General features: G+C 35.0%; 1 protein-coding gene across 3 annotated transcripts in view; it reads left to right on the forward strand.

The window, feature by feature from the left end:
• The window catches only part of dmd (dystrophin), a 361679-nt gene that overhangs the window by 231645 nt on the left and 111283 nt on the right, over positions 1 to 18751 (forward strand). For 2 of the 3 annotated variants that reach the window (XM_061715918.1, XM_061715920.1), the window contains exons 42-49: positions 114 to 284; positions 1460 to 1582; positions 1675 to 1809; positions 6304 to 6456; positions 8190 to 8360; positions 9736 to 9762; positions 16789 to 16911; positions 18460 to 18632. In XM_061715918.1, the coding sequence (XP_061571902.1) occupies positions 114 to 284; positions 1460 to 1582; positions 1675 to 1809; positions 6304 to 6456; positions 8190 to 8360; positions 9736 to 9762; positions 16789 to 16911; positions 18460 to 18632 (1076 nt within the window). The remainder of the gene's footprint in view (positions 1 to 113; positions 285 to 1459; positions 1583 to 1674; positions 1810 to 6303; positions 6457 to 8189; positions 8361 to 9735; positions 9763 to 16788; positions 16912 to 18459; positions 18633 to 18751) is intronic. The other variant, XM_061715919.1, reaches the window with a different exon arrangement.

Below are 18751 nucleotides of genomic sequence, written 5' to 3' on the forward strand. Positions count from 1 at the left end.
TCTGTTCGGGCCATAGAAACACCACGTGTACCCACTGTAAAAACACACAGACACTAATACCTGCTTTCCTTTCTGGGACCACATATTCGGCCCCCTGTGTTGGCGTGTTGCAGGTTCTGCGTGCAGAGCTGGCGTTAACCAAGGGGAAGATGGATGAGGTGAGAGCTTTGGCGCAGGAGCTCATGTCCACCAGGGGGGAGAACTGCCAGGCTCAGGTGGGACCCAAAGTGGAGAAACTCTCCCAGAGATTTGACTCCATCTCTCAACGCATCACATCTGGAATGGTAATGAATACTGAAGTGGTGTCACGGTTTACAATGTACAGTCTGATTGGGCTTGAAACATTTTTTTTAAATTAACTTTTTCTTGTTCAGTGCATAATCCTAACTCTTATATTAATAAATTAGCTAATTTACAAAAAGATGTAATACTCAAAACCGAATAAAAGACTATTAAAGCCTATTAAATTGTAGACAAAATTGCCCCTAAAGTAAAGGAAACCCACTTTAAAATAGCATCAGATATATATCCTGTTAATGATTTGTTACACAGAAGGTTTAAATTGGAAGTTGATCCTTGCATATTTTGTTCCTCGGAGGCCGAGACCATTGAACATCTTTTTTTCAATTGCTCTTTTACAGAGTCCTTTGGTCTGACATTCATAATTGGTTATCTTTAAAAATTGATGAAATTCCTGTTTTTATTTACGATGATGTTATTTATTATATGGATAACTTGGATCCTAAATATTCAAACATTAATAACCTGGTGATTATTTTGGTTAAATATCATATTCACACTTGTAAGTGGAGTGGAAATACTCCCTCCTTTACTATATTTTTACTTTTTTTACCAACTACTTTAAATCTATGAAAAAGATTTATAATATGAATAGGGTTGCCAAAAAACTGTACTCCTCCATAACTCAGTCCTTGCTCTTTTGATTTTATTGTACCTTGCTGTCCTTGTGCTTTTTGTTTGTTTTGTTTGTTTTTGTTTCTTGCGTGAATCTGTTATCTATGGAAGAGCATTAGGGCCAGGCAGGAGAAAAATAAAAACAATACTTTCATTATGCACTTCGAGAAAAAAGTCGAAATGTCGAGATTAATGTTGAAGTACAATTTTGAGAAAAAAGTCGAAATGTATTTCAACTTTATTCTCGAAATTTCTACTTTATTCATGAAATTTCGACTTTATTCTTGAAATTGTATTTCAACATTAATCTCGACATTTCAATTTTTTTCTCGAAGTGCACAATAAAAAAAAATCTTCCCCTCTCAAATATTTTTCTTTTTCAGTCTGCCTTGATCTGTTCATTCTTTGTGCTAAATAAAGTTTAAAAATTATAAAAAATTGTAGACAATATTTTAAAATCTCTCTAAACAGACCTCAAATAGAATTTGAATGATGTGATGGTTTTTTAAACTCCTAACTGGCGTGTGTGGTGTGTTTGTGTCAGACGGCGGCGTCGGCCAGAGAGCTGGAGCAGTACCACAACGAAGCTCAGGTCTGGCTGGACCGACTAGAGGAGGAGGCCAAACAAGGGGAAAACCTGAAGGAAGAGGACTTCCAGGAGAACAAGGTCTCTCTCTCACACAAAAGGGCAGCCCCAGTTTTTTTCAATTTATTCATTTTGTATTGACAAATAATTAGTCTCTGTCTGTATACGTTTAGAGTTTTGAAGAAGATGCAGTGAAGGAATTATTGTTGAGAGGAGAGAATCTACAGAAGAGAGCTCCAGATCATGAGAAGCAAGAGCAGATCAGACTGAAACACAACCATCTCAACAGCAAGTACAGCACCGTTAAGGTAAGACACACTTAAGCTGCAGGAAACAGACGAGTGGCTGTTTTGTAAGCTAAAAAAATCACTAATTTGATTTGGCTATGCTACACAGAAGCCTGGTTTGGGCTGATGAAATGTAAGAAATGTATTCTGATCAATGCGATCGAAATTGAAGCAGTGTGAAATATAAAAGGACCAGCAAAACAAACTACAAGTACGATGGACAAAAATGATGGCTATGAGATACTTATAATAGCTAAAAAATAGAACAGGAGAAGAGAAGAAGGGTGACGGTGCCCCCCTGCAGCATAGGCCTATAGCAGCATATCTACCACGAAACTATGTTTGAGACTAACTATTATAGTCTTGTCCTATAGCTGCAGCTATGACTACTGACTCTAACACACTACAGTTTACACTAACTACAGGTTTACTAACACTAACTAGAGGTCAACTAACACTAACTAGGGGTTTAATAACACTAACTAGAGGTTTACTAACACTAACTAGGGGTTTACTAACACTAACTAGAGGTTTACTAACACTAACTAGAAGTTTACTAACACTAACTACAAGTTTACTAACACTAACTTGAGGTTTACTAACACTAACTACAAGTTTACTAACACTAACTAGAGGTTTACTAACACTAACTACAAGTTTACTAACACTAACTTGAGGTTTACTAACACTAACTAGAGGTTTACTAACACTAACTAGAGGTTTACTAACACTAACTAGAGATTTACTAACACTAACTAGAGGTTTACTAACACTAACTGGAGGTTTACTAACACTAACTACTACAGGTTTACTAACACTAACTAGAGATTTACTAACACTAACTAGAGGTTTGTTAACACTAACTTGAGGTTTACTAACACTAACTAGAGGTTTACTAACACTAACTAGAGGTTTACTAACACTAACTAGAGGTTTACTAACACTAACTAGAGGTTTACTAACACTAACTAGAGGTTTACTAAACACTAACTAGAGGTTTACTAACACTAACTAGAGGTTTACTAACAGTAACTAGATGTTTACTAACACTAACTAGAGGTTTACTAACACTAACTAGATGTTTACTAACACTAACTAGGGGTTTACTAACACTAACTAGATGTTTACTAACACTAACTAGATGTTTACTAACACTAACTAGAGGTTTACAACACTAACTAGAGGTTTACTAACACTAACGAATAGTTTACTAACACTAACTAGAGGTTTACTAACACTAACACTAACTAGATGTTTACTAACACTAACTAGGGGTTTACTAAACACTAACTAGGGGTTTACTAACACTAACTAGGGGTTTACTAAACACTAACTAGGGGTTTACTAACACTAACTAGAGGTTTACTAAACACTAACTAGAGGTTTACTAAACACTAACTAGGGGTTTACTAAACACTAACTAGGGGTTTACTAACACTAACTAGAGGTTTACTAACACTAACTAGGGGTTTACTAACACTAACTAGAGGTTTACTAAACACTAACTAGAGGTTTACTAAACACTAACTAGGGGTTTACTAAACACTAACTAGGGGTTTACTAACACTAACTAGAGGTTTACTAACACTAACCTGAGGTTTACTAACACTAACTAGAGGTTTACTAACACTAACTAGAGGTTTACTAAACACTAACTAGAGGTTTACTAACACTAACTAGAGGTTTACTAAACACTAACTAGAGGTTTACTAACACTAACTAGAGGTTTACTAAAACTAACTAAAAGTTTACTAACACTAACTAGAGGTTTACTAACACTAACTAGAGGTTTACTAACACTAACTAGAGGTTTACTAACACTAACTAGAGGTTTACTGACACTAACTAAATGTTTACTAACACTAACTAGAGGTTTACTAAACACTAACTAGAGGTTTACTAACACTAACTAGAGGTTTACTAAACACTATCTAGAGGTTTACTAACACTAACTAGAGGTTTACTAACACTAACTAGAGGTTTACTAACACTAACTAGAGGTTTACTAAAAATTAACTAGAGGTTTACTAACACTAACACTAACTAGAGGTTTACTAACACTAACTAGAGGTTTACTAACACTAACTAGAGGTTTACTAACACTAACTAGAGGTTTACTAACACTAACTAGAGGTTTACTGACACTAACTAAATGTTTACTAACACTAACTAGAGGTTTACTAAACACTAACTAGAGGTTTACTAACACTATCTAGAGGTTTACTAACACTAACTAGAGGTTTACTAACACTAACTAGAGGTTTACTAACACTAACACTAACTAGAGGTTTACTAACACTAACTAGAGGTTTACTAACACTATCTAGAGGTTTACTAACACTAACACTAACTAAATGTTTACTAACACTAACTAGAGGTTTACTAACACTATCTAGAGGTTTACTAACACTAACTACAGGTTTACTAACACTAACTAGAGGTTTACTAACACTAACTAGAGGTTTACTAACACTAACTAGAGGTTTACTAACACTAACTAGAGGTTTACTAACACTAACTAGAGGTTTACTAACACTAACTACAGGTTTACTAAACACTAACTACAGGTTTACTAAACACTAACTACAGGTTTACTAACACTAACTACAGGTTTACTAACACTAACTAGATGTTTACTAACACTAGTTAGAGGTTTACTAACACTAACACTAACTAGAGGTTTACTAACACTAAGTAGAGGTTTACTAAACACTAACTAGAGGTTTACTAAACACTAACTAATAGTTTACTAACACTAACTAGAGGTTTACTAACACTAACTAGAAGTTTACTAACACTAACTAGAGGTTTACTAACACTAACTAGAGGTTTACTAACACTAACTAGATGTTTACTAACACTAACTAGAGGTTTACTAACACTAACTAGAAGTTTACTAACACTAACTAGAGGTTTACTAACACTAACTAGATGTTTACTAACACTAACTAGAGGTTTACTAACACTAACTAGAGGTTTACTAACACTAACACTAACTAGAGGTTTACTAACACTAACTAGAAGTTTACTAACACTAACTAGAGGTTTACTAACACTAACTAGGGGTTTACTAACACTAACTAGAGGTTTACTAACACTAACTAGAGGTTTACTAACACTAACACTAACTAGAGGTTTACTAACACTAACTAGAGGTTTACTAACACTAACTAGAGGTTTACTAACACTAACTAGATGTTTACTAACACTAACTAGAGGTTTACTAACACTAACTAGAGGTTTACTAACACTAACACTAACTAGAGGTTTACTAACACTAACTAGAAGTTTACTAACACTAACTAGAGGTTTACTAACACTAACTAGGGGTTTACTAACACTAACTAGAGGTTTACTAACACTAACTAGAGGTTTACTAACACTAACACTAACTAGAGGTTTACTAACACTAACTAGAGGTTTACTAACACTAACTAGAGGTTTACTAAACACCAACTAGAGGTTTACTAACACTAACACTAACTAGAGGTTTACTAACACTAACTAGAAGTTTACTAACACTAACTAGAGGTTTACTAAACACTAAGTAGAGGTTTACTAACACTAACTAGAGGTTTACTAACACTAACTAGAGGTTTACTAACACTAACTAGAGGTTTACTAACACTAACTAGAAGTTTACTAACACTAACTAGAGGTTTACTAACACTAACTAGAGGTTTACTAACACTAACTAGAGGTTTACTAACACTAACTAGAGGTTTACTAACACTAACACTAACTAGAGGTTTACTAACACTAACTAGAGGTTTACTAACACTAACTAGAGGTTTACTAAACACCAACTAGAGGTTTACTAACACTAACACTAACTAGAGGTTTACTAACACTAACTAGAAGTTTACTAACACTAACTAGAGGTTTACTAAACACTAAGTAGAGGTTTACTAACACTAACTAGATGTTTACTAACACTAACTAGGGGTTTTACTAACACTAACTAGAGGTTTACTAACACTAACTAGAGGTTTACTAACACTAACTAGAGGTTTACTAACACTAACTAGAGGTTAACTAACACTAACTATAGGCTTTACTAACACTAACTAGAGGTTTACTTACACTAACTAGAGGTTTACTAAACACTAACTAGAGGTTTACTAACACTAACTATAGGCTTTACTAAACAGAAAGGTTTGAAGTTTGGAGGTGGTGTCAGCCTCCTTAACCTAGATTGGAAGTTGTTTCCATAGTAACTTATACGTATAACTTATAACTTAACTTCCTCCAACAGCAAATTATTTCACTTCCTGCAAATTAACTTTATGAAACTAACTTTTTTTAAAACAACCTGCTCAAACAGGGTGGGAAATAATTGGGCCGTGCAATATACCGTTGCAACCCAAACTTTAGATACAGTGCAGAAAGAGCACTTTAGTGTGTCCGACATTAAAGTTAAGAAAGCTTTTTCTGTCCTAGATTACTAAGATTACAGATTACTAATTTTTGCTCTGCTTTTGTAAAATGTTGCTAAATGAGTTTGTGTGTGTCCAGGACCTTCGTCTGCTGAGGAACAGGAAGGCGCTGGCCATCGCTCCCCAGTGGTACCAGTACAGAAGGACGTCACATGACCTGCTGGCCTGGTTGGACGACATCCAACGCAGCGTGGATGAGCTGCCCGACCCCCCCGAGGGAGAGAGGGTCAAGGTGACGGCACATTCATGCAAATACACATATACTTCTAGACTCCATTCTTAAACAGTTGTTCATATTTATTTTATGTGATTTACACATGTTTGTTAAAAACGTCTGTTCCACATTTTCTGTTATTTTTCTCTGATTGTGTGTTCGACAGGTGCATGTTGAAAGTGTAAAGAATGTTTTTTCTTTGTTTCTTACCTTCTCATTTTCTCCATCTTTGAGGCAAAGGGGTCGGGGTTGCGGCTTTTTAAAGGGTGTCAAGAAAAGATTGTTTGTCTAGATGAGCTCTAGACTATGGAAGAGTATTAGGGCCATGCAGGAGAACAAATATTTGAGAGGGGAAGATTTTTTTTTATTTTGCACTTCGAGAAAAACATAGAAATGTTGAGAAAAAAGTCGAAATGTCAAGATTTATGTCCATCCATCCATTATCTATACCCGCTATATCCTTTGCAGGGTCACGGGTGTCTGCTGGATCCTATCCCAGCTATTTTCAGACGATTAATGTTGATTAATGTTGAAATACAATTTCAAGAATAAAGTCAAAACTTCGTGAATAAATTCGAAATTTCGCCTTTTTTCTCTACATTTCAACTTTATTCATGAAATTTTGACTTTATTCTTGTAATTGTATTTCAACATTAATTTCAACAATTCGACTTTTTTCTTCAAATTGTACTTCAACATTATTCTCGACATTTCGACTTTTTTCTCGAAGTGCATAATGAAAACAAATCTTCCTCCTCTATAATATTATTTTTATTTTTCTCCTGTCTGGCCCTAATACTGTTCCGTACTAGACAGCATTATAACCAGTCAAGATTATATTCAGCTGAATCATTTAAACTTTCTTGGCAACTCAAGTTATTGTGAAATTTAGTGTTGCTGCATACATGCTCTGTATTTCTTGTATTTCTTGTGACTGAAATGTCTCACACGGAAGTACCTAAAACTAATTCAGTTAAAGCTCCACAGTGAATACTTTTAATGAAGAATTCATGTTGGTTTTTTTTCATTCATGAACAATAAAGCAGCAAAGCTAGCAAAACTTTCTGGAGTGTCATGAGTAGCATGGAACAATCCCATCTCAAAAGAGAGTTATTTATTTTTTTGGCGGGTAGGGGTGGGGTTAGATTAATTTGAATTGTTCCATAGCATTTGTAAAAGTGAAAGCACCTCAGCACTAAACAGAATCCAGCACTTAGACGCAGAAGTGGCGAGGGAGAATCTCTGACGTCCTTGTTTCTTGCAACCCCCTCTGACTCTCTATGTGTGTCTCTCATTTTCAGATGATCACTATGATATTTCGCTGAGCTTGAGATATCAAAATGCCGTCTCTCTGTCCAGTCATCTCTTCATTCTTCGACCCGTTCACTCGCCCGCCAGCTACTTTAGAGCATCTCAGTGCCACTGCTCAGCTCATGCATCGCACTTATCTGTACTGTTCTTTCTTATTTTAAATGGATTGTTACCGAACAACTGTCTGAATTTACGTGATGAACCTCCTTGTGTATTTTTATGTTTGACACTGACAAACATATCTTGTTCCTTTTAATCAATGTGTTGTTTTTAAATTCCTATTATATTATTATTTCCGTTGTTTTTTTTTTACTGTCCCTGTTTGAACCTGTGTTTGTGTGTGAATGCATTTCCAAGCATATCCACATGCCTCTGTGTGCTCAACCCGTCCGGGTCACGGCTGACAGCGAGTGACCTTCCTGGTTGATTTTGTCCAATAGGAAATTGCCTCCGAGTTCGACAAGAAGAAGGAGGAACTTAAGGAGGTGCAGGGCTTAGCCAATCAGCTCTCAGAATCTGGAGCCGCCAATCTAGTGGAGCCCCGCCAACTCCAGCTGAACACACGCTGGGTTGAGGTGGAGGGCAAGTTCATTCCCTTCAAAAGGCAATGTGTGAGTCCCAGAAGGCACTGCTTGTATATCTACAGTACTAATAAAAGTATTTCACTTGACAAGCTTGTAATACTAACTCTTTAAGGCCTTAACAAAGGTTGTCTGGGAATCTCTTTACATAGGTGAATATTTTAGAACGTGACATTGAATTATCCTAAATGGATTGGATACAAATATCTATTAGCAAGCCTTCATTTAGCGTTAAATGATAACATCCTAATTCTCTTTTCTGGCTTAAAATAAATTGCAAGAAAGTTGCTTTTACCCACAATTCAGGATTTTTTATCCTGAGCAGAGGTGAAAAGTTACGGAAGAGTTTTAGGGCCAGGCAGGAGAAAAATAAAAATAATATTGGAGAGGAGGAAGATTTTCTTTTCATTATGCACTTCGAGAAAAAAGTCGAATTGTCGAGAAAAAAGTCGAAATGTTGGGAAAAAAGTCAAAATTGCGTGAATAAAGTTGAAATTTTGAGAAAAAAGGCAAAATTTCGACTTTTTTCTCGAAACTGTATTTCAACATTATTCACGACATTTCGATTTTTTTCCTCGAAACTGTATTTCAACATTAATCTCGACATTTCGACTTTTTTCTCTAAATTGTTTTTCAACATTATTCTTGACATTTCGACTTTTTTCTCGAAACTGTATTTTAACATTAATCTGGACATTTTGACTTTTTTCTCGACATTTCGACTTTTTTCTCGAAGTGCACAATAAAAAAAAATCTTCCCCTCTCAAATATTTTTTCTCCTGCATGGCCTTAATACTCTTCCGTAAAAAGTACACGTCACCAACAGATCAATTATTTATTGTGAGCATTTAAAGCGATACTTTCACATGCAGGTGACAGTATCTAATGTCTGTACATTAATAAATTGTATTATATGAAAAAAAGCACTTTGATTTGCTTATTGAAAGACAAACATGGAAACAGAGGAAATCAAATGTCTAAAGTTGTCTGAAGGTTAACTCTTTTATAGGGCAGTCAGTAAAATAAATTACTCCGGAGGGTTACTGGAGACTATTAAAGGACCTCTATTAACTTTTATTTATTATAGCCAGACTTAGTTCTACTGGAGTGGCCAAACATGGTCACCTGCCCTTAAACTTTATATCCATTAAAATCATTTAGAAAGCCTGAAATATTTTCATAATTGGCAGGCTTGACGAAAAACCTTAATGAAGCTGCTCAGTTAGGAGCTTTGTTCGTCACCCCAGAAATAAAGTTGCTTCCTTTGTTTTGCTTTGCAACATTTACTTGTTCTGTGTGTAAATGGATCAATGTGAGGCCCATCATGTCTAAATCTCCGTGGTGGCTCTGTCTGGCTCTGTGTCATGCATGCTTGTCCTCCGCCCAACAATCCCATCTCTGGCAGTTCCCTGATCTCCCAGTCACTCCAGATGTATGTATCATCTGAGCCAGGTTCTCTTAACCACAAGCACTTCCCACATCCCAGCATGAGCTGTTTCTCAGTACTTGGACCAATACACATCTGATCCGGCACATTTAGCCATTCACTCATCCGTTTCTGGAACCATGCAGATTTGTATCCTGTTTCATGCGATGCTTGAAAACGCTGAAGAAATAATTTTTATGAGGAAGAAGTGTAGTTTTTGTAGTTAAACGTCCACGTTTGGCACATACATACACACACATATATGCATTAGCAGAAGGAAAGGTTCCCCAGAAAATGTAATAAATCTATACATCTATTTCATTATATTAATTATAGCATTCTTATGTCTTATCATCCCTGTTGCAATTTGACCACTTCTCAAAGGAATTTGAGATTTGAATTGAAAATGTCATGATTTAATTAGTTTAATGGTTCCAGATGGACAGTTTTACCACTCATTAGTCACGTTTCCATGACATGTTTTCATAAAAGAAGAGCAAAACTCTAAATTTGTGATAAAGGCAGCGCTGTTGGGGTCAGTGTTTCCATTAAGTGGTGTTTTTCTCTGAATCAGTGTAACTCTCCTCGTTCATATCTCGTCCTTCGAGATCTCTCTTCAAAACAAAAAAAAAGAAAATCTCAACTTTGAAGAGGATGGACAAAATAATCTTTAGTCTAAATTATTGCGATTGCTGTTGATCAGATGATGAAGGCAGCAAATGATTATTCAGTTATTTAATAAGTAATAAATGATGATTAATGGGTGTTACAGCACGACTACATCATATCAATGAAGCCGAAAAGATGCTGGAAAGATCTAGATGTTGATGGCTCCAAACTGACCATCACATCCAGCGCTGCCAGAGACGTAGAAATGTGCAACAATCATTTCCATTACACGCCTGAAAAACCACCTTGTGAAAACATACAAATGTTTTGGCGATACTTGGGAACTTTTTCAAATTAGAGCAGATCCCCTTGCAATTAGAGCAGGTTCCTTTTTCATATTTGGGTTTTGCACAAATCCAGAGGGGATGGAAATGCTATTCAACTATTCTGATGAAGTTTCAGACCAATAATACCATTCTTGGTGCTAGGTCTGTACATCCATACCCGTGGAGTATTTAGATGGGGACTAAGGACTCAGTCATGCAGTACATGAGTGTGTCCTGGAATGTGAAAAGCAATCCCCATCATCCACAGAGCTTCTTTTATGTTGGGATTCCTGTGCAGTTTTAATTTTTTTTAAATACAAACATAACACAGAGAGAGTATTAGGGCCAGGCAGGATAAAAATAAAAATAATATTTTAGAGGAGGAAGATTTTTTTTTCATTATGCACGAGAAAAAAGTCGAAATATTGAGATTAATGTTGAAGAACAATTTTGAGAAAAAAGTCGAAATGTTGATAAAAAAATCGAAATGTTGAGAATAATGTTGAAGTACAATTTCGAGAAAAAAGTTGAAATGTTGAGAAAAAAGTCAATATTTCGTGAATAAAGTTGAAATGTTGAGAAAAAAGGTGAAATTTCGACTTTATTCACGAAATTTCGACTTTATTCTTGAAATTGTATTTCAACATTATTCTCAAAAAGTCGAAATGTCGAGAAAAAAGTCGAAATGTCGAGATTAATGTTGAAGTACAATTTCAAGAAAAAAGTCAAATTGTTGAAATTAATGTTGAAATACAATTTCAAGAGTAAAGTCAAAATTTTGTGAATAAATTTGAAATGTTGAGAAAAAAGGCAAAATTTCGACTTTATTCACGAAATTTCGACTTTATTCTTGAAATTGTATTTCAACATTAATCTCGACATTTCGACTTTTTTCTCGAAATTGTATTTCAACATTAATCTCGACATTTCAACAGTTTTCTTGACATTTTGACTTTTTTCTCAAAGTGCACAATAAAAAAAAATGTCCCCTCTCAAATCTTTTTTCTCCTGCATGGCCCTAATCCTCTTCGGTAGAGTAAAAGACTGATAATCGTCACCCAAAAACATTGTGAAAAAGTCATAAGGAGAGCGGTTCCTCCAGCCCAGAGGTGCATGTTAGCACCAAAATAGAGGTGATTTCCGCCTCCTCCTGGTGCCAGAGTTGCTGTGCACCAAGTGGATCGTACTGTGTGCTGCACCGCTTCTATCCATCCTCTCCAAAGGGTCTGATTCAGATGAGTGGGGTATAGATGTGTATTAGGTCCAAGTTGTCTGAAAAAAGAGCAAAGTTGACTAGATGATGAGATTGTTTAAGCTTTCAGTTGTTTCTTGGTTTAAAATCTTTTTCATTCATGTTTACTGCTTGGAAAGTATGCAAACACCAATTCAGTTTCCAAACAAGTGGAAGGATCTGCTCATTAATGTGAGCTATCACAGCAGAGTTTACAAGAAGAAAACTACACCTAACATCAGTAAATTACAGAATCAGAGTTTAATTGGCAGGGAGAAGGTTAACCACATAAGGGTAACCTTCTCACCTTCATCATCACATTTAAGATATGAAATCTCACATATGAGACATATCGGCCTTTATTTAAATGTCTCTCTCATCATCAACATAAACTCTGCTCTTGTGTCACAATTTACTAATAATGGGCCGATCACAAACATGCACACAAAGTTGAAAAGATTTTAAATTTGAGAATATTTCAACAGTTATGACCACATTTTATTGCAATGAATGCAAGTCAAATAAGTAGTGTCACACTGGGTTATGCAAGTCCAAACAATCACCACTGAGTATCCTTGGCTCTGAAAAGTTCTGTTCAATGTTTGTTATCTTATTGAGTAACAATTATCACATTCTGTGCCCAAAATCAACCATTCCTGGAAGTGCACATTGTAAAAGCTTCATCTGTGTCCTGATGTGATACATATGATACAGTTCATTTCCCTTCGGGGAGTAATACATTATTTTTGAACAAGAATTTGAATATATACACGGTATCGGGCCTTGGTTGAGGATTCTTTTTCTTTTTCAACAATAACTATAAGTTAATATATAGAAATCTAGCCGGTAGTGCACACACACACACACACACACACACACACACACACACACACACACACACACACACACACACACACACACACACACACACAGAAATGTATGTTCAGGCTCTCTTACGAGAAGGTCTGGACCGCCAGCAGTTCTTATTCAAAAACTTATAGTGTGAAAAAGAAGTGCGTCATTAAATATGTATGTTTAAAAAAAATGTAAAAGAGTTTCAAGATAATTTGTGTATTTGATCATTTTTCCAAATTTGAACATCCAGGTCACGACAGGCTTTAGTAAAGATAAAAATAATTGATTTAAGTATTGATGAAGAGGAAGCTATGGAAGAGTATTAGGGCCATGCAGGAGAAAAATAAAAATTATATTTTAGAGGAGGAAGATTTTTTTTTCATTATGCACTTCAAGAAAAAAGTTGAAATGTCGAGAAAAAAGTCGAAATTTCGAGATAAATGTTGAAGTACAATTTCGAGAAAAAAGTCGAAATGTTGAGAAAAAAGTCGATATTGACGATATTGATTTGAAACACATATCACACATATGCAGTTGCATAACTTCAGAAACGTACCCTTAACGTTCCACTCCAAGGATGTGAGTTAGTTAGTTACGGCTGCTGCTGCAGAGCTGTCAGTCGCTCTGCTAACTGGATTTGATGGACCAGAGGAGACATTTCCACTTTATTCACCAAATTGTATTTCAACTTTATTCTCGAAATTTTGACTTTATTCTTGAAATTGTATTTCAACATTAATCTCGACATTTCAACTTTTTTTTCTCGACATTTCATCTTTTTACTCAAGGTGCACAATAAAAAAAAAATCCCTCTCAAATATTTTTTTCTCCTGCCTGGCCCTAATACTCTTCCGTAGGAAGCAGACCAAACACTTGATATCCCGACGATTACGTCTATAGAAGGATGAAACAGACTATCCAATTTCAGCATGCTTTATGAAAGGGGTGTCATTATCTCTAGTGATCCCAAGAACTGTTTGGTCAAAGTATGTCAATGCATGTAAAGATTGCAAAGGTGCATGCATACAGTTGACGTCACTTCAACACATTTATGGAGGAAGGCATTTCAAAAGAAAAGCATGACTTGATTCAGTTTTCCCCTTAAAAGTGGGATAGATTGAAAGCTGTTTTTAGCACGAGTGAACATCTCAGAGAGAAAGAGCCTGTAAGTCAGACAACCAAAGTAGTGAACACTGTTTCAAACTACAAGCTTTACAAACTGTGACCACAAACCTAATACTTGATGTACGTGAAAAATGTATTTGGATAGAAATCCTCACGTTTTTAAGCATGAAGGAATGATCGTGTAGGATATGGATTGACAAATGCTTAAAAAGAGATAATGTTTTTCATCATAATATCTGACCACTTTTCATGAAATAAGTACTGAATTGCCATTACCAAGAACTTTAGATGAACATTAACAGCTGGCGTATGAAAGTATTTTTCAGAGTCATGGATGCCCAGTGAGGACGTGTGTTTGTTTCTTCCTAAAGATTTCTGAAAAGGGCAAGAAGATGTTTGTATCGTTGAAACCCAATATGTCAGAGCCCGATATGTCGATACAGTGCTTGTAGGAACCAGAGAAACTGGAGGATTAAAATTCTCCCCCTTCATTTCACCTCAGGAGATTAGTCTACGTGTCATAAATGCATGTTTGGTGGCTCGGGCAGCTCTTTTTCATGCCCTACAAAATATTATTCACGTTGTAATGGGTGATCAGGGATATCAGGGCATGTGTAAAGGCTTCTGTTGAAACTGGCAAAGAGAAAATTGTCCAGGCAGAGGAGACAATCCTGCACTCGATCCTGTGTTACTTCCTTTTGCTGCTCAGTGGATTCTGTCCAGATGTGAAGCTGACAGCAGTCATTAACTCTCTGTAGGAGTTTTATCCTACGGAGAGTTAATGACTACTAATATTATTAGGAATCAGGGGCGTCAATTGGGTATGGCAAGGTACGGCAGCCGCCACACCTTGGCTTCAAGGGAAAATGTAAATGTTGTTTTTTAAATACATTTATAGAATTTCTCTGTGTCCATTTGTATTGATTATTCTATTACTTAATACATATAGAATAACTACAAATGCAAGTCAGAACAACATGATCGATTTCACTAGTTATTATACACTGCAAAAACTCAAAATCTTAACAAGAATATTTGTCTTGTTTCTAGTTAAAATGTCTAATTTTTTGTAAAAAAAAGTCTCATTACATTTAAGACAAGACTCAAAAACAACCATTTTCACCTGTTTCAAGAAGATTTTCACTTAAAATAAGCGGAAAAATCTGCCAGTGGAACAAGATTTTTTTGCTTGTAATGAGAAAATAAATCTTGTCCCACTGGCAGATTTTTCTACTTATTTCAAGTGAAAATTCACTTGAAACAGGTGAAAATGGTCAAATAAGTTATTTTTCTGGTGATGACTCTTGTTTTAAGTGTAATGAGATTTTTTGACTAAAAATGAGACATTTTAACTAGAAATAAGACAAATATTCCTGGTAAGATTTTGAGTTTTTGCAGTGAGTGAGACTGCATTTGAAAAAGTTCCAATGTTCTTGACCACACAGATAAGCTACATAGCAGACTTCTGTGATGAGTATTTGCTGGACGTGTTGATTGATACTCTAGTTAAGTTCTGTGACTCGTAACCTTGCCATACCTTAGCTTCGACTGAATTGACGCCACTGTTAGGAATGTTGGAGTCAGGGTTGATTGAAATGTGGGATTTAGTTTGAGGCTGACCAGTTGCTCAGAAACACATGATACTGAGGTGAAATGAACGCAGGGTTTTTTTGGTACCCCAGTCTCTTTAGCAGCAGCCTCATCCACCATGCTGACTCTGATCAATGTGAACACTGAAGGGTCACATGACAGCCGGGGTCTGAAACAATCTCGGGCTTCAGTGGTCAACGTTAAAAAGCTACCTGAGGGGCACGGTGGCGCAGCTGGTAGTGCAGCTAGTCGCAGCTAGTGCAGGTAGTCTCACAACAAGAAGGTCCTGTTCAATTCCCGCCGGAGATGCTGTGGACGCTGAAGTGTGTGTTAGTTCCCCCTTGACTTCAGCACCCACACCCTGGCTGGGGTCGGTGAAAGGGCCTTTCTGTGTGGAGTTTGCATGTTCTCCCCGTGCTCCCTTGGTAGCTACGGAAGAGTATTAGGGAGGAGAAAAAATATTTGAGAGGGGAAGATTTTTTTTTATTGTGCACTTTGAGAATAAAGTCAAAATGTCGAGAAAAAAGTCGAAATGTCAAGATTAATGTTGAAATACAGTACAATTTCAAGAATAAAGTCGAAATTTCGCCTTTTTTCTCAACATTTCAACTTTATTCATGAAATTTTGACTTTTTTCTCGACATTTCGACTTTTAGAAAAAAGAAAAAAATCAAAATAGCGAGAAAAAAGTCAAAATGTCGGGATTAATGTTGAAATACAATTTCAAGAATAATGTTGAAATTTCGAGAATAAAGTTGAAATACAATTTCATGAATAAAGTGGAAATGTCGAGATTAATGTTGAAATACACATTTCAACTATATTCTCGAAATTTTGACTTTTTTCTCAACATTTCGACTTTTTTCTCGAAATTGTACTTCAACATTAATCTCGACATTTCGACTTTTTTCTCGACATTTCGACTTTTTTTCTTAAAGTGCATAATGAAAAAAAAATCTTCCTCCTCTAAAATATTATTTTTATTTTTCTCCTGCCTGGCCCTAATACTCTAAATATTAAAAAAAAAAAAAAAAAAAAAGCTATCTGAAATGATTTTTTGTATTGTTACAGACAACAAAAAATGGTCCAATAAATATTTTACATATTTTTAAAAGAACAGAGGTCCCAGATTGGTTCCTAAATCAGTTGAGTTGATGTTTAGGTCAAACAAAACATGGTGCAACTATTTATGGATTTATTTTCTCTAACATTTCTCATCTGCTTCTGTGCGCTGTGTATTGTGAATGTGTGTGTGTGCATGCGTGTGCGTGTGCGTGTGTGTGTGTGTGTCAACAGGAGTATTTAACACAACTCCATGCATTGCTGCGTTCGGTATCGGAGACGGACTTCAAGCTGAACTCCCCTGAGTACTGGCCAGCAGCGTATTATAACCTGCCGCAGCAGGAGCTCTGCCTGAAGGTTAGTATCACCCCAAAGTTTCTGTCTGGAAGACCCATCTGTCATGTTTTTGTGAGGTTTATGTCATCTGTTTGAAATATTTGTTCTGGCCATCCAAAATATTCTTTCAGTTGAAACATGATGAATGTTGGTTTGTTGTTTTAAAAGTTCAATCTTCACTGCTGAGTAACTTCAAGATTCAATAAGTTCATGGAGTGACTTTCAAATGAAGAATACATCAATAATTTTTATCCAACCTAAATGAAATGCTTTGGTAAAAATAAAGGTCACCAACTTAATTGGATTGTTACCAATTAAAGCGGGATAACAACTTTCCAGTGTGTACACAACAACGTGTATTTTATTAAGGACATTTCTGGACATTTATTGATGTGTTGATTTGTTTCATTTTTGTAGATTGTGTGTCAGCTGTTCAAAGCTGTATCCTGTGAACACCATTTGCCTGCACTATTTGTGCTCAAATTAGACCCATTGAGTGCAAGGTGGCATCTACGATGTGCGAAAATGTATTTACAGTTGAGTTGTCAGGGACCATCATCAAGGACCTTTTTTTATTCAGTTTGTACCTACTAAAATTATTTTGTGAAAACCAAAACGCTTTAAGTTCCCTTTTTGTTGTCATTCAAAGAGTACTGACGATATATTATAAAACATGTGAAATAAAAATGTACTAAAATGTACTAAAAGAAAAGAAACTAAAAAAAAGGTGTGACAACAAATACACTATATATATATATATGTACATATAAATATATATGTACATATATATACAGTACATATAATAATAATAATAATACATTTTATTTGTAGAGCGCTTTTAAACGATCTCAAAGACAATTTATATATATGTGTATATATTATTATGTATTATATATATATATATATATATATATATATATATATATATATATATATATATATAAATATATTATATGCAATATATATATACAGTTGTATATGTATTATTATTATTATTTCGCTCATATATATATATATATATATATATATATATATATATATATGTATGTACATATATATACAGTACATATGATAATAATAATAATAATAATAATAATAATACATTTTATTTATAGAGCACTTTTAAAAGATCTCAAAGACAATTTATATATATGTATATATATTATCATGTATTTTATATATATATATATATATATATATATATATATATATATATATATATATATATATATATATACTATATGTAATATATATATACAATTACATATGTATTATTATTATTACGCTCATATATATATATATATATATATATATATATGTATATATATTATATGCAATATATATATACAAGTATATATGTATTATTATTATTATTACGCTCATATATATATATATATATATATATATATATATATATATATATATATATATATATATATATATATATATATATATATATATACATACAGTATATGACCCATGATTCCACAATTATCTGTCCATTCACATTTAATTTTTAGCATGTTCTCAGTATTTTCTCGTATGTGTTTATTCCACTTTCACATACAGGAAGTAAAGGAGGACATCAACAACCTACAAGGCCCAGTGGAGGGAGCTCTGTCCTGCAGGGAGGAGATGGTGTCCGGTGCTCGGCCTCTGGAGGGCCAAGGCATCCAGGAAACCGCTACTGTACTCAGCACTAACTGGTCCAAACTGAACAAACTTCATCAGGACAGACTCAAGTGAGCAGCCAGACAACGCACACGGACAAATATAACATTTACGAATATATGTGTGCATCACAGCCGTGTAATTACTGGATATAGTTCAACCTCTGCTCGGTTCTGTTTGTTTGTGTGTG

The sequence above is a fragment of the Cololabis saira genome, chromosome 24, assembly GCF_033807715.1.
Source record: "Cololabis saira isolate AMF1-May2022 chromosome 24, fColSai1.1, whole genome shotgun sequence".
In the NCBI taxonomy this organism is placed as follows: Eukaryota; Metazoa; Chordata; class Actinopteri; order Beloniformes; family Belonidae; genus Cololabis; species Cololabis saira.